Consider the following 14,789-nt stretch of genomic DNA (forward strand, 5'->3'; position numbering starts at 1 on the left):
AGTTAGCAAGAATGGTAGATCGTGCTTTTGCGTTAATGGTTAGGTTTTAGTGTAACGTTTTGCAGTTATTTAGGTCTGTACAATAATGTGAATAACAGACCATGCCTCAAACAAGTTTATTTAGAATACACAAAGCAACATTACAGCACCAGTTTGACAACATTTGGATATCACTGTTTCACTCAGTTACATCTTGTTCATACCTCTAGCTTATTAGTTGTGTAATTCAGTCTTTGTGTGTAGACCCGCTTATTGTCCTGTTAGAAGAGGCAGCCTTGGAACTGAGCACCATTTCATTTAGTACTCAAATACAGACGTGGACTCCTAACCACTCACTGTTTATTATACTAAAGCACATTTTTGTGAAAATACTGGATGGAATAGGATCAATTTGATTCACTTTCGATAGTTTGAACTATTCGATGTTCTGAAAGTGATGTGATCATTGGTGTAAGGCCTAGCTTGCTCTCCCACTATGATAGACAGACAGCCTTTGTTCAAGCTGTCAGTAGAGTGGAGGGTAGTTGTGAAGTTATTACATGAATGTATGGAGTCTGTTTGTGGTTCTGGTTGACCCCCAGCTGTTTCTGGGTCTGTTTCTGGGTTTCAGTCTGATAACCATAAATCCTGTGTGTTTATGGGACCTTCATCCTGCTCGCCTGAAGGGTGAGTGGGCCAACAGCAGCACATGGTTCTTATTTTCTATTGACCAGCCCTCAAGTAGCCTCAGGTTAGGATTCAATGTCTGGGTTTACACAGGCAGCCCAATTTTTCCACTAGTTTTGAGCAATCGCATTTCTTTTCACAGTTCTTTTTCAGAGCTGATCTGATTGGTGAAAATACTTATTAGTTGGAGAAACATTGGTCTGCCTAGGTGGCGGGTGTGTGTGTGTGCGTCTAGTTGTGGAGTGTTTTGCAGTGGATCTACTTAGATATTATGTTAAGAATAATGTCATGATTTATTTTTATTTCCCAGTTTGAGATGGAAAGAAAAGTGCTTTGATGTTTACTGTCTTATACCTTTCTCTGCTTCAACCATAACGCCATTATTCTTTACCCATGACAAAATCACAACACGTTTCTGTGTGTGTGTGTGTGAATCTCTCAAAGTAGTGTATTATGTGTTAATCCTGCCTGGAACATTATTACAACAAAAGTGAGTATACCAGTTAGAGAAGAGGTAGGAAATGTAGGCTTGTTTTCGTCCTTTTCCCAGGCCAGACATGAGAAATGTAACGCACCGTGAGGTTACCAGGTCTGGTTTGGTTGTGTTCTGTTGACGAGAGGTTTGGTATCTGGGCTCTGATAGCTGAGGTTCTGTGGAGAGGTATCCGATGCTCTAAGGAAAGACATTGATCTGTTGTGATGAGTATGAGCATTTACTATCTGTCACATTGTTATTATAGATTGTTAGATTGTCCTCTGATAGCTCTGGCATAGGCAAAACATTTTGATGAGGGGAAAATCGATACTGTTACATAGAGCAATATTATTTTGGACAATATATATTTTTAGCTGGTGCTAAATTGACTACCTGTGCCAAAATGCTTGTATTTTTCATCCTATAGCTTCTTCTCCATCTTTTAAAATAGTGAGCCAACACGTTTTCAGGTATTTCATTTCCATGATTGATCAAAACAAATGTACTTATGCTCTCTCTAGTCTCTGCAGCAGACATAGAGAGCAATATCTTTGGAACATCAAATCATAATACATATTGTATTGGCACCTAAATATCGTGATAATATCATATAGTGAGGTCCCTGGTAATTCTCAGCCCTAGCAAATAATATAGGCTATATTATGTCCTTTTTGTTTTTCTAAATGCCATCTAGTTTTCTATCCCAGTAAGACCTACCTCATCCCAGATGTTTGTGGTGGTGTTTCTCATAGGCCACAGCATTATTAGAGCTGCTTCCAGTTCCTATGGTGGAGAAATGACAGGTGTATAAAAGAGACCCCAGTAGTTGATCCAAATGCAGTAATAATGATTGAGTATACAGGACAATTGATCATCACACCTACCCAAGTAATCCTTATAGTCCTTGTAGGACTTTTGCCTCATGGGACGTCCGTCTGGAAGAGAGAGAGCACCTCCAGTTAGTTTATGGCAGTTTTTAGAATTCCATTGCATGGGTGTTGACTGAATCTGACCTTACCAGAGTTACCACGCGACTTGATGCACTGTCCCCTGTTGGGGATGCCAACGGCGGGGTTTCCTTGGTTGATGATGTGGCACTCGTAGCCCGTGGGACAGTGAAGGGGCTCGTCACCATCCTCTGTGGTGCTGCATGCCTCCGCTATTGGGAAGGGGACACACAGGTCAGAGGTCAACTAAACACATACTGATGATGTAGACTTCAGGTGGGTTTAATGGTTCCAGGCTACTCACCCTGCAGTACCTCCTCTGGACCGTCTAGAAGCCAGCCATTCCCTCCCAGCCACCGAGGCTTGGGTTGAACCAGCCAGTCCAGCACTGGTCAACACAAACACACGTCATTGGAAAGTTTGATCCTAATTATATCGTCAGGACTTTAATGCATATCCTTGTGGTTAGAACCATGCTCATGCTATATATGTGTGTTGTCAAATGGGTCGATAAGTATGATTTTGTTTACTGTATACTAGATCTTATGGTGCTCACCTGGTGGTGGCTGCACTGACTCCAGACAGGCGTAGATGCAACCGTTGTAACAGCAGCGTTTGTGGCGCTCACACTCTGAGTCAGAGCGGCAGCCGGGCACCTCGCAGGCCCGCTCCGGTAGCATCTGAGGTGGGGGTGGGCAGCGGTCGTTCTTCTGGTGCTGGGTGGACTGGGACTGCTGGTTCGGATACTCATAGTCCTGAGAGGAGATGAGATAAGATAATTACTTCATTGTTTGCTGAAATATAAAGAGACCTGGGTCCTTTCCAACATAATAGCTATTGTAGGCCTATAAAGATAAATAATGGTAAGTGTGCTTGTCCTATCCTTTTGACCAGCAGGTGGCAGTAACTGATTTATCTATCATACTTGTTGCAACATTATCCATCAGCTTCTTCTATTTCTTATGTTTTCAGTGTAATGTAGCTGTCATGCCTGCCAGTACTCTAAAAATGTGGGGGGATGAAGAATTGAGGAAGAGTAACTCAATATGGAGGGAAATAGGGCTGTGAACATGAGCCAGAGATCTTCACAAGTGATACACTGTCAAGGAGGTCCTGCCTGCCTCAAACCCACACACATTCTCCACCTCTCCTGAACAGTGGTGGTCTGTGATTGTGCCTCAAACCCACACACATTCTCCACCTCTCCTGAACAGTGGTGGTCTGTGATTGTGCCTCAAACCCACACACATTCTCCACCTCTCCTGACCAGTGGTGGTCTGTGATTGTGCCTCAAACCCACACACATTCTCCACCTCTCCTGAACAGTGGTGGTCTGTGATTGTGCCTCAAACCCACACACATTCTCCACCTCTCCTGAACAGTGGTGGTCTGTGATTGTGCCTCAAACCCACACACATTCTCCACCTCTCCTGAACAGTGGTGGTCTGTGATTGTGCCTCAAACCCACACACATTCTCCACCTCTCCTGAACAGTGTGCCTCAAACCCACACACATTCTCCACCTCTCCTGAAAAGTGGTGGTCTGTGATTGTGCCTCAAACCCACACACATTCTCCCCCTCTCCTGAACAGTGGTGGTCTGTGATTGTGCCTCAAACCCACACACATTCTCCACCTCTCCTGAACAGTGTGCCTCAAACCCACACACATTCTCCACCTCTCCTGAACAGTGGTGGTCTGTGATTGTGCCTCAAACCCACACACATTCTCCACCTCTCCTGAACAGTGGTGGTCTGTGATTGTGCCTCAAACCCACACACATTCTCCCCCTCTCCGGAACAGTGGTGGTCTGTGATTGTGCCTCAAACCCACACACATTCTCCCCCTCTCCTGAACAGTGGTGGTCTGTGATTGTGCCTCAAACCCACACACATTCTCCACCTCTCCTGAACAGTGGTGGTCTGTGATTGTGCCTCAAACCCACACACATTCTCCACCTCTCCTGAACAGTGGTGGTCTGTGATTGTGCCTCAAACCCACACACATTCTCCACCTCTCCTGAACAGTGGTGGTCTGTGATTGTGCCTCAAACCCACACACATTCTCCACCTCTCCTGAACAGTGGTGGTCTGTGATTGTGCCTCAAACCCACACACATTCTCCACCTCTCCTGAACAGTGGTGGTCTGTGATTGTGCCTCAAACCCACACACATTCTCCCCCTCTCCTGAACAGTGGTGGTCTGTGATTGTGCCTCAAACCCACACACATTCTCCACCTCTCCTGAACAGTGGTGGTCTGTGATTGTGCCTCAAACCCACACACATTCTCCACCTCTCCTGAACAGTGTGCCTCAAACCCACACACATTCTCCCCCTCTCCGGAACAGTGGTGGTCTGTGATTGTGCCTCAAACCCACACACATTCTCCCCCTCTCCGGAACAGTGGTGGTCTGTGATTGCTCGTAAAGAGCTTGTGAAACACTTATATAATCAGATCTGTAATACAGCCATGACTGTGCTTACTGCTTTGCTTGGTTCAATAAGCTACAACTATTTCCATGCACCCATGTGGTGAACTTCACCCATTAGAGGCTGCACTTCCTGTAAGCTCTGGAGGAGGTCATAGGTCAAACACAGGTTTATTTAAGTTTGTGGTCACTGTATGTGATGTGCACACCACTTTCCTCATATTTTCTAGTGTTATTCCACAGAGGAACTGCTCTGGCCCAGCAGCAGATCCAGTGAGGTCAGGTTTCCGGTTGAGGTATTGTACAGTGCCAACCAGACACAATCTGGGAGGCTCACTCTGCCAATACAAATTCCTCTGCTCTATCATCCTTCATCAAGCAGTAGTTAATCAGAATGCAAATATTCCGCATTGTCTGGCCTAGAGAGAACGAAAGCCCATCTATAGCATGGAGCTCCATAGCAGATACTGTAAACTCAGGTGTGCATCCTGCTTGCTACTCACGTAGTGGATACCCTCTCACTAATTAGTTAATGTGCTTGCAGACTGATCAAAATTGTTAAAACTGCACTGTTTATATGGCAGACTAAGCAACTGCTCTTCCAAATCAACCGTAAAAATTAAAGCAAATGTTTGGTATGGGTGTTTGTGACACACAGAATGCATATTTGTAATAAACACACACATCGTTTGCTTCATCAGCTGCCAGCCTGGTGGGTGGGGTGCCGGGTCTCACCATGGCTTAGTGACTGAATCAACTTGTGGCGTTGGCGTGGCAACATACAGAGGCACTACTTTTTGTCCCTCCCTGTCAGTGTGACCACAGTGCGTCCTCAGGCTGTGCCTTGGTTAGGGTATTGATCTTGATTTGACGCCAATTGACTACGTCTTAGGACCACTTCCAGATTGTTTATGTACTTTACAGTGATTCACCTTAATCTTTACAATCTTTACAGTGATTCACCTTAATCTTTACAATCTTTACAGTGATTCACCTTAATCTTTACAATCTTTACAGTGATTCACCTTAATCTTTACAGTGATTCACCTTAATCTTTACAATCTTTACAGTGATTCACCTTAATCTTTACAATCTTTACAGTGATTAACCTTAATCTTTACAATCTTTACAGTGATTCACCTTAATCTTTACAATCTTTACAGTGATTCAAGTTAATCTTTACAATCTTTACAGTGATTCACCTTAATCTTTACAATCTTTACAGTGATTAACCTTAATCTTTACAATCTTTACAGTGATTCACCTTAATCTTTACAATCTTTACAGTGATTCAAGTTAATCTTTTGAGCTCTTGACTTCATTAGGGTTCTCTTCATACTGAGAATTTGTGCTTTTAGCAGCCATGGTCTACGTTGGCCAGATTGTAACAAGCATCTCTCAGATATTCTGACTGTCTGTCTCCTGAGGGTTTCTAGGCCTAGTCATATTAACCTAACCTATATTATCTCAAAACCAGTGGAAAGGTGAAAGAGAAGCTAATCAAATGTCGTCATGCTGTTCAGTCTACAAAATAATTATAATCCTATAAACACATGATTATGGGATGCAAAGTAGGCCATTCACTTTCATCCCCATGTCATCCTATATCTTTACAAATGCAACTCCAGGTTTAAAGTACAAGAGTGAGACTGATTATCTCTGTGAATGGATAATGTGAGTTACAGTGACCATGGTTCATTATCTGCTCAGTTCCCATCGTTTCCCCTCAGATCTCAGTAACAGAGGAAGTAGTGTCTGGATCCTGTCTGTCAGTCTATCAGTCTACCTGTCTGAGTGCCAAGCTGCCCTACAGTATAGCACTGTGCCGTGCTGCATGTGTCTGTTTGGTGTTCAGTCCCACATTGTTTATTTATTGTTTATTGGTATCTTCCTGCTGGGCCACAGAGATGCCGGCAGCCCTGTTATACTGGTGTTTACTGGGAGCATTGTCTTCCAGGGCAGGGTTTTCAAAGCTGAGCGCTGCAGCTGTGGTCTAAAGCAATCAGAAACCAAATTTGGCGGCCTCCCGGGTGGCGCAGTGGTTAAGGGCGCTGTACTGCAGCGCCAGCTGTGCCATCAGAGTCCTGGGTTCGCGCCCAGGCTCTGTCGTAACCGGCCGCGACCGGGAGGTCCGTGGGGCGACGCACAATTGGCCTAGCGTCGCCCGGGTTAGGGAGGGCTTGGTCGGTAGGGGTGTCCTTGTCTCATCGCGCACCAGCGACTCCTGTGGCGGGCTGGGCGCAGTGTACGCTAGCCAAGGTGGCCAGGTGCACGGTGTTTCCTCCGGCGCATTGGTGCGGCTGGCTTCCGGGTTGGATGTGCGCTGTGTTAAAGAAGCAGCGGCTTGGTTGGTTGTGTATCGGAGGACGCATGACTTTCAACCTTCGTCTCTCCCGAGCCCGTACGGGAGTTGTAGCGATGAGACAAGATAGTAGCTACTACAACAATTGGATACAACGAAATTGGGGAGAAAAAGGGGTAAAAATAAAAAAATAAAAAAATAAGAAACCAAATTTGGCTGCAGACTGCGATGTAAACTGTGATCAGGCCATTGAGGTCTGTATTGTATCTAGTTCTTAGATCTGACACTTCCTGATTCCGAGAACTCCAGGAAGCACACCATGCAGCCTCTCCAGTGACTATGTATAATGTGATACTGTCATACAGCTCAAATGGATTACACTGATTATTTCATACTAGTCATACGTATGGCCATGCTATTTGGATCGGTATCTCCTCCTTTCTCATGTAATATAACTACATGCATTATCCAGCCTCCTTTTCATGCAGAGTTCTCCTGTGCTGTGAAAGGTATCTAGACCAGCCTTGCTCTAGACGTTGTGTGGCCCCTGGGCACTTAGTTAATTTCCTGCACCGACTCTGACTGACAGCTGGCAGGGTCTGACCTTAGTCTATAAAGAGATGGAGTGTAGCCAGACAAATGCTGAGGAGGGGGTGAAATTATGTTTTAGTCAGATATTATATCTGTTTGGGCTTCTTGCGGTCAATTTGCAGTCTACAAATTAATTGTAGCTATGTTCCGGCACCCTGACCAGCCACTCATGAAAAAATTGGCCTGCGGCTGAATCTAGTTGATGGTGTACAGTAACGTACAGACCATGCTCACATCATCTGACTGGGATTAACATTCAGAATGCCTATCAAAGTCCACATCACCTGACCACCTCTGCCAGTGGACTGAGTGTATTAACTCTGACCTACCCAGCAGTATCGTCAAACCAAGTATAAAACATACCTTACCTCCTGTGGATTTCTTCCAGAATATTTGTTCCAATATATTACTGTATGGCAAGGCCATATGTTTTGTATTTGTTACGAATATTTTAAATTTTTGTCCTACTCATAGACAGAGTGGTATTTACTGGCTACAATAGAGGGATTATCTGCTATATTGAGTCCAGCCATCTTGGAATAGCCTATACTGTAAATGAACTTGGCCACCATGCTGGAATGTGCAAAGTTAGGATGCCTGTTCCAATTCGGTTCATTCTGATGTTTTAGCCCACAGACAGCCCAATTCCATGGGATTCATTCCCTTATAGCTCCCATAGATAAAGAGCTGTATCTGTAAGATGGTAAACAGAGGTGTGAGAATCACCTGGGGAGGACATAAAATGCTGAGAGAGGCCAAGGCAGATGGGCCAGAGCAGAAACAGAACAGGAAGGCCAAGGATTTGCTGAGCATCTGCAGGCCCAATCTAATTTCAGAGCCTGACAAAAGCCTGTCCCCATCGAGGGAAATTAATGGAACTGTACAGATTTAGTACAGTTGAGAACATCACGAACATTCCTATATCCCCCTGGATGGGACACAATAAGAGGAGTGTTACTCCAAAATTTGCATCAACATTCTCTGGGTGCTGTCTAAGCAGTGGCAGCTGTGGATATTGAAATGCTCTCCCCTTTCTAGCAGAATGTTTGCATGTTTCTGGCTGTGCTGGCCGGCTGTGCTGGCCGGCTGCTCATTCTACTTTGCTGGTCTGGAGGGAGAAAGAGAGCTGCACCTTGTGCCCCTCTGCCTCCTGCACCTCTCCCATCTTTCCCCTCCCTCCTCCCCTCCCTCTGTCTGCTGCTCTCACACAGCCCCTCTGTGACAATGGCCATGCTCTGTTTCTCTGTGGTCTGTCTTCTGCATGACTGTCTGTCACTCCTCCACTCCTCACACAGCCTTCATGAAACCATAGTGCTGCTATTGCTAAGACTGAGCACACTGGAAGGGTTTACATGAATAAGATGCCTGGGCTTTTAAAAGCTGTGTAATGATTGAATGACGAGGGCAATGATATTGACAATAGCTTATAAATGGCCTCACAACAAGGTGTCCATGCAGTCAATACTGAGTTCATGCCTCATCCATTAAACACCACTCTGTGGGCACTCTAATGGAGAGGGGGCACTTGGGGCTGCCTGGCAATGGGATGAAATCATTTAATTAAACAGTCCAATTAATTTGAGTCATCTCACTCAAGAACTTTGGCACTTATGAACTTTGCAGTTTAAGCTGCAATTACAGCGGAGCAAAGTGCCAGAAGAATTTGACCCAGTGCCCCAGTTCTGGACTAATCTGAGCCAACACTACACCACGACTACTGACCTGAGGTGACCCAGTGCCCCAGTTCTGGACTAATCTGAGCCAACACTACACCACGACTACTGACCTGAGGTGACCCAGTGCCCCAGTTCTGGACTAATCTGAGCCAACACTACACTACGACTACTGACCTGAGGTGACCCAGTGCCCCAGTTCTGGACTAATCTGAGCCAACACTACACTACGACTACTGACCTGAGGTGACCCAGTGCCCCAGTTCTGGACTAATCTGAGCCAACACTACACCACGACTACTGACCTAATGGGACAAGATAAGATTGCAGCACTGAGGAGGATGCGCGTCTTGTCGGTTCCTGTTTGAATTTGTTTGCTCAGAATGTCCGGGCAACAATTTCCTTTGACCGACAAGCACTTCTGCATCCCTTACCATCGGGCAGAAGGTATCAAAGGATGAGGTCTGACACAAACAGGCTCAGAGACCGTTTCTATCAACAAGCCATCAGAGACAGTTTCTATCAACAAGCCATCAGAGACAGATTCTATCAACAAGCCATCAGAGACAGTTTCTATCAACAAGCCATCAGAGACAGTTTCTATCAACAAGCCATCAGAGACAGTTTCTATCAACAAGCCATCAGAGACAGTTTCTATCAACAAGCCATCAGAGACAGTTTCTATCAACAAGCCATCAAAGACAGTTTCTATCAACAAGCCATCAGAGACAGTTTCTATCAACAAGCCATCAGACTGAACACTTGAACTGGACTGACCACCTGCTCTTATTCTCCGCAAGGCAACACACACACAACCATTACTGGCTTATTCAGACAAAAAAGAAAGGCAAGGGAAGGCAACAGGTGTTGCACATGCTGGTGACATGGAGTTGTGAATGAAGAGTGAAGGAAGTGAAAGAGGTGGAAGGCTTGGAGAATAAAGCATTAGGTCACGGCCACCTCAGCATGTTCCAATTAAAATGGTTTTGAAGCAGCGTCCTTCAAGAATGTCAGTTTGGCCATCCGTCGTGAGGGAGGGAGAGAAAGAAAGAGAGAGAGAGAGGGAGGGAGGGAGAGGGAGGGAGGGAGGGAGGGGGAGATAGAGAGAGAGGGGGGGGGCACCATAGTGCACCGGCCCTCGTTAACTATGATCAATCAAACCTGCACTGAGCTGAGTTAACGAGCTAAGGCCCACTGAGTTCCTGCCCCAATAACCCTAACATCCTTTACACCAGGTTCACACAAACACATACACTCGTACCGCACACACACGCATCCTGCTCTGTACCTTCTATTTTGTAGTCTTGTGAGAGTTTTTTTGATAGAGTTCAAGCACATTACTCAGTACGTTTATCTTCAGACATACACACCTCTACTGAGCTCTTCAACAGAGACATCACATCACTGTTAACACCCTCCTCTCACCTCAGTGCCAAAACTGTTTTCAGTGTGAAACCTTCAAACTACACCCCCCTGCCACCCTGCTAAAACAGAGTATGTATTGTATTTACACCAGCCTTTCCCTCTCTCTTCTCACACACACGCACACACACACACACACACACACATTGCTGCAGAAACAGTGTAGGTACTCATATCAGCTCTAACTAACCCCCACCTTTTGGTTAAGCCCTCTCTTCCTGATCCGCCGGGCGCCTCCTGACCCACAGGACAGCACCAGCATGCAGAGCACCAGCACCAGCGGTGTCCGGACATGACAGCCAGGCATGGTCTAACACGGAACTCTTCCTGTACTCCTCACACTGTTTCGTCTCTTCTTCTGCCACTCCTTGTATTCTGTATTGTATCCTTCTTCCTTGGAGTTTAGAAAAGGTGGCCTGTTTTTCTTTGTATGTCTTATGTTTTATCCTTCCCTCCAACGCTGTGTTGTTCAGTCCAGTGCTTGGTATTCCTTATTGGGCCGGTATTGAGGCAGGGGCTCCTGTTCTCGTGTTCCTGTGAAGCCAGCGATTACACAAGCTCTGCTACAGGACAAGTCTTTATAGCCATCTGAGCAGGGAAAACTGCAAGGGAAAATCAGGAAGAGGAATGGAAAGGAGGAGAAAGAATGAATAGAGCTACTGTGGAGAGAAAAGGAAAGAGGGAGATAGTTAGAGGAGTCAAGGAGAGGAAGTGAAATGCAGCTGTCTGCATCAGTTATTCTGAGGAGAGGGTTAAATCGGTCTGCTGGCACGACAAGCACGTCTGCCTATGACTGAGCGAGGGAAGGAGGGAGGGAGGGAGCGGGAGGAGGGAGCCCTAAGGAGGGAGGGGAGAGAACAGAAGACCGAAAGATGTGTAGAATGAGATATTGTTGCCCCATGTGTCTGTAACTAGAGTGAGAGAGAGAGAGAGAGAGATGGAGAGAGACATCCATCCTTGAGTTTGAGTATATAGTATTTGTCTTTGGGAACGTACTGTATGTGTTAAAGAGAGTAGGAAAAACATTGAGGGCTAATGCTGACAGCATATAGTACATTTCCAGTATGGACTGTATGTTAGAGTTAATGTGTATGTATGCCTGTATTCAGTTATGATCGTTGTATACATTGTTGTATATATTGTTGCATACATTTTACACAATGAGTTTAATTTGTGGAGATAGGAAATGCATGATATACAGTCGTGGCCAAAAGTTTTGATAATGACACAAATATTAATTTTCACAAAGTCTGCATCCTCAGTTTGTATGATGGCAATTTGCATATACTCCAGAATGTTATGAAGAGTGATCAGATGAATTACAATGAATTGCAAAGTCCCTCTTTGCCATGCAAATTAACTGAATCCCCCCCAAAAAAAACATTTCCACTGCATTTCAGCCCTACCACAAAAGGACCATCTGACATCATGTCAGTGATTCTCTCGTTAACACGGGTGTGAGTGTTGACGAGGACAAGGCTGGAGATCACTCTGTCATGCTGATTGAGTTCGAATAACAGACTGGAAGCTTCAAAAAGAGGGTGGTGCTTGGAATCATTGTTCTTCCTCTGCCAACCATGTTTACATGCAAGGAAACATGTGCCGTCATCATTGCTTTTCACAAAAAGGGCTTCACAGGCAAGGATATTGCTGCCAGTAAGATTGCATCTAAATCAACCATAGATCGGATCATCAAGAACTTCAAGGAGAGTGGTTCAATTGTTGTGAAGAAGGCTTCAGGGTGCCCAAGAAAGTCCAGCAAGCGCCAGGACCTAAAGGTGATTCAGCTGTGGGATCGGGGCACCACCAGTACAGAGCTTGCTCGGGAATGGCAGCAGGCAGGTGTGAGTGCATCTGCACGCACATTGAGGTGAAGACTTTTGGAGGACGACCTGGTGTTAAGAAGGGCCGCAAAGAAGCCACTTCTCTCCAGGAATACATCAGGGACAGACTGATATTCTGCAAAAGGTACTACTGAGGACCGGGGTAAAGTAATTCTCTCCCCTTTCCGATTGTTTGGGGCATCCAGAAAAAAGCTTGTCCAGAGAAGACAAGGTGAGCGCTACCATCAGTCCTGTGTCATGCCAACAGTAAAGCATCCTGAGACCATTCATGTGTGGGGTTGCTTCTCAGCCAAGGCAGTGGGCTCACTCACAATTTTGCCTAAGAACACATCCATGAGTAAAGAATGGTACCAACACATCCTCCGAGAGCAACTTCTCCCAACCATCCAGGAACAGTTTGGTGACAAACAATGCCTTTTACAGCATGATGGAGCACTTTGACATAAGGCTAAAGTGATAACTAAGTGGCTCGGGGAACAAAACATTAATATTTTGGGTCCATGGCCAGGAAACTCCCCAGAGCTTCATCCCATTGAGAACTTGTGGTCAATCCTCCAGATGGGTGGACAAACAAAAACCCACAAATTCTGACAAACTCCAAGCATTGATTATGCAAGAATGGGCTGCCATCAGTCAGGATGTGGCCCAGATGTTAATTGACAGCATGCCAGGGCGGATTGCAGAGGTCTTGAAAAAGAAGGGTCAACACTGCAAATATTGACTCTTTGCATCAACTTCATGTAATTGTCAATAAAAGCCTTTGACACTTATGAAATGCTTGTAATTATACTTCAGTGTTCCATAGTAACATCTGACAAAAATATCTAAAGACACTGAGGCAGCACACTTTGTGAAAATTAATATTTGTGTCATTCTTGACTATACATTCCTGAGAAGGTTATATATTGAAAGGATGATGTAGACGGTCAACCAGAAAGAATAAAATCATGTTGCGTGTTCCAGGGAAGGAGCCACTTGTCTATGAAAAAACATGTTCCCTTTCAAACTAGGACATATCCCCTCACCCTTCTCACTCCCTAACTCCCCCTAACCCCCATCATTCCCGTATCCTGCATTGAAAGGGGGAAAGAATGCTAAGCCTGCAAAAATCTCCGTCATTATTAGTTTTACAGGAGCAAGGCCCATGCCACAATGGGGCCCAAGCTATAGTAACACAAAAGAGAGAATGAAGAGAGAGAGAATAGCGAGAGAAAGACATGCCTGTCTGTCGCCAGCGGGGCCTGGATGGGGCATGGGGTCGGGAAAGTAGCTTTACTATAAAGACCCCTGATGATGTAACCATGGGATGTTCCCTGCCAGGAATGGTACTGCATCAATAGCGGAGGTGATACAGTAGCTACAGTAATAACAGCAGAAACCAAAAATTATGGAGCTAGGAACTAAAACTATGATAACATACCTCAGAGAACCATAATGCAACAATATGTGGAGCTCAGACCATTCATTACAGGACGGTTGGGTCATGTTGATTGTCGCTTTAAGCTGATTATAACCACGTAACACAGCAGTGGTAAACTTGTTGAGTGGTGTTTATTGGCATGGTGATTATAGCCAGACTAGAGACAGCTAAGTGTAGACATGTGGCTGTGCTCCATGCAGATGACAGTCACTCTCATTTCTGCACTGTTAGGTTAGAGAGTCACTTCCCCTGTCACGGTCACCTGTCACCCCAGACTGCCCAACCCCCACATCCCCCCCTGCATTCGTCACTTGCCCATCCCTGCACTAGCCTAAACCCAAGTACACTCCACTCTGTCTACCACCCAACCACCAGCGCAACTCTTTGTCCCCTTCTATAGCAAGGGCACAGAGAAACTTGACTCGGATAACCTTGACACGGAACCTGGGCGCCCCCTTCACATGCAACAGGACCTGACTATGTTGAGTGTCTCTGTGTTCGTTAAATTCATTCTTATCCGGTCTTGTTACACAGTGTGTATGTATATGGGTGGCAGTTTGAAGTTACAGTGTGACCGTATTGGTTTTCCCAGGCAGTGTAGAAAGATATCGCAAACAGATATTCTGTGATGCATGCTGATTAAGCAAGGCAACACACACACACACACACACACACACACACACACACACACATAGAGAGGCATACATTCCTTTGATCTGAGGCAGTGTTCTCTGGAGATTGGGATGTTTCTGTTAGAGCAGAGAGGGCTTTTTGCACACATCACATGCTTCAGATCTCAGTGTGTACTGCTGCTCTAATGCAGCCCAGATGGACCACTGTCACGTCTACTCCCGCTCCCCCTCTCCAGCGCTCGACGTCTCCGGTCTACTAACCACCGGTCCTGGCAACCATCATTACGCACACCTGCGCCCCATCATGAGGCACACCTGGACTTTATCCCTCCCTGATTACTTCCCCTTTATCTAGCGCTCCGTTGTATCACCCATTAGGTAGTATTGT

General features: G+C 45.6%; 1 protein-coding gene across 1 annotated transcript; it reads right to left on the reverse strand.

Moving 5' to 3' along the window:
* Positions 1–100: 100 nt before the first annotated feature.
* On the reverse strand, positions 101–11,269 carry LOC139371036 (WAP four-disulfide core domain protein 1-like). The gene is made up of 7 exons (XM_071111074.1): positions 10,702–11,269; positions 2,645–2,843; positions 2,393–2,476; positions 2,160–2,300; positions 2,026–2,076; positions 1,859–1,924; positions 101–1,339 (listed from the first exon to the last, which is right to left on the reverse strand). Exons 1-6 carry the CDS (start codon positions 10,810–10,812, stop codon positions 1,860–1,862), a joined length of 651 nt encoding a protein of 216 aa, XP_070967175.1. The 5' UTR covers positions 10,813–11,269; the 3' UTR covers positions 101–1,339; position 1,859.
* Positions 11,270–14,789: the final 3,520 nt, after the last annotated feature.

Source organism: Oncorhynchus clarkii, chromosome 2 (genome assembly GCF_045791955.1).
Source record: "Oncorhynchus clarkii lewisi isolate Uvic-CL-2024 chromosome 2, UVic_Ocla_1.0, whole genome shotgun sequence".
NCBI classification, from domain to species: domain Eukaryota; kingdom Metazoa; phylum Chordata; class Actinopteri; order Salmoniformes; family Salmonidae; genus Oncorhynchus; species Oncorhynchus clarkii.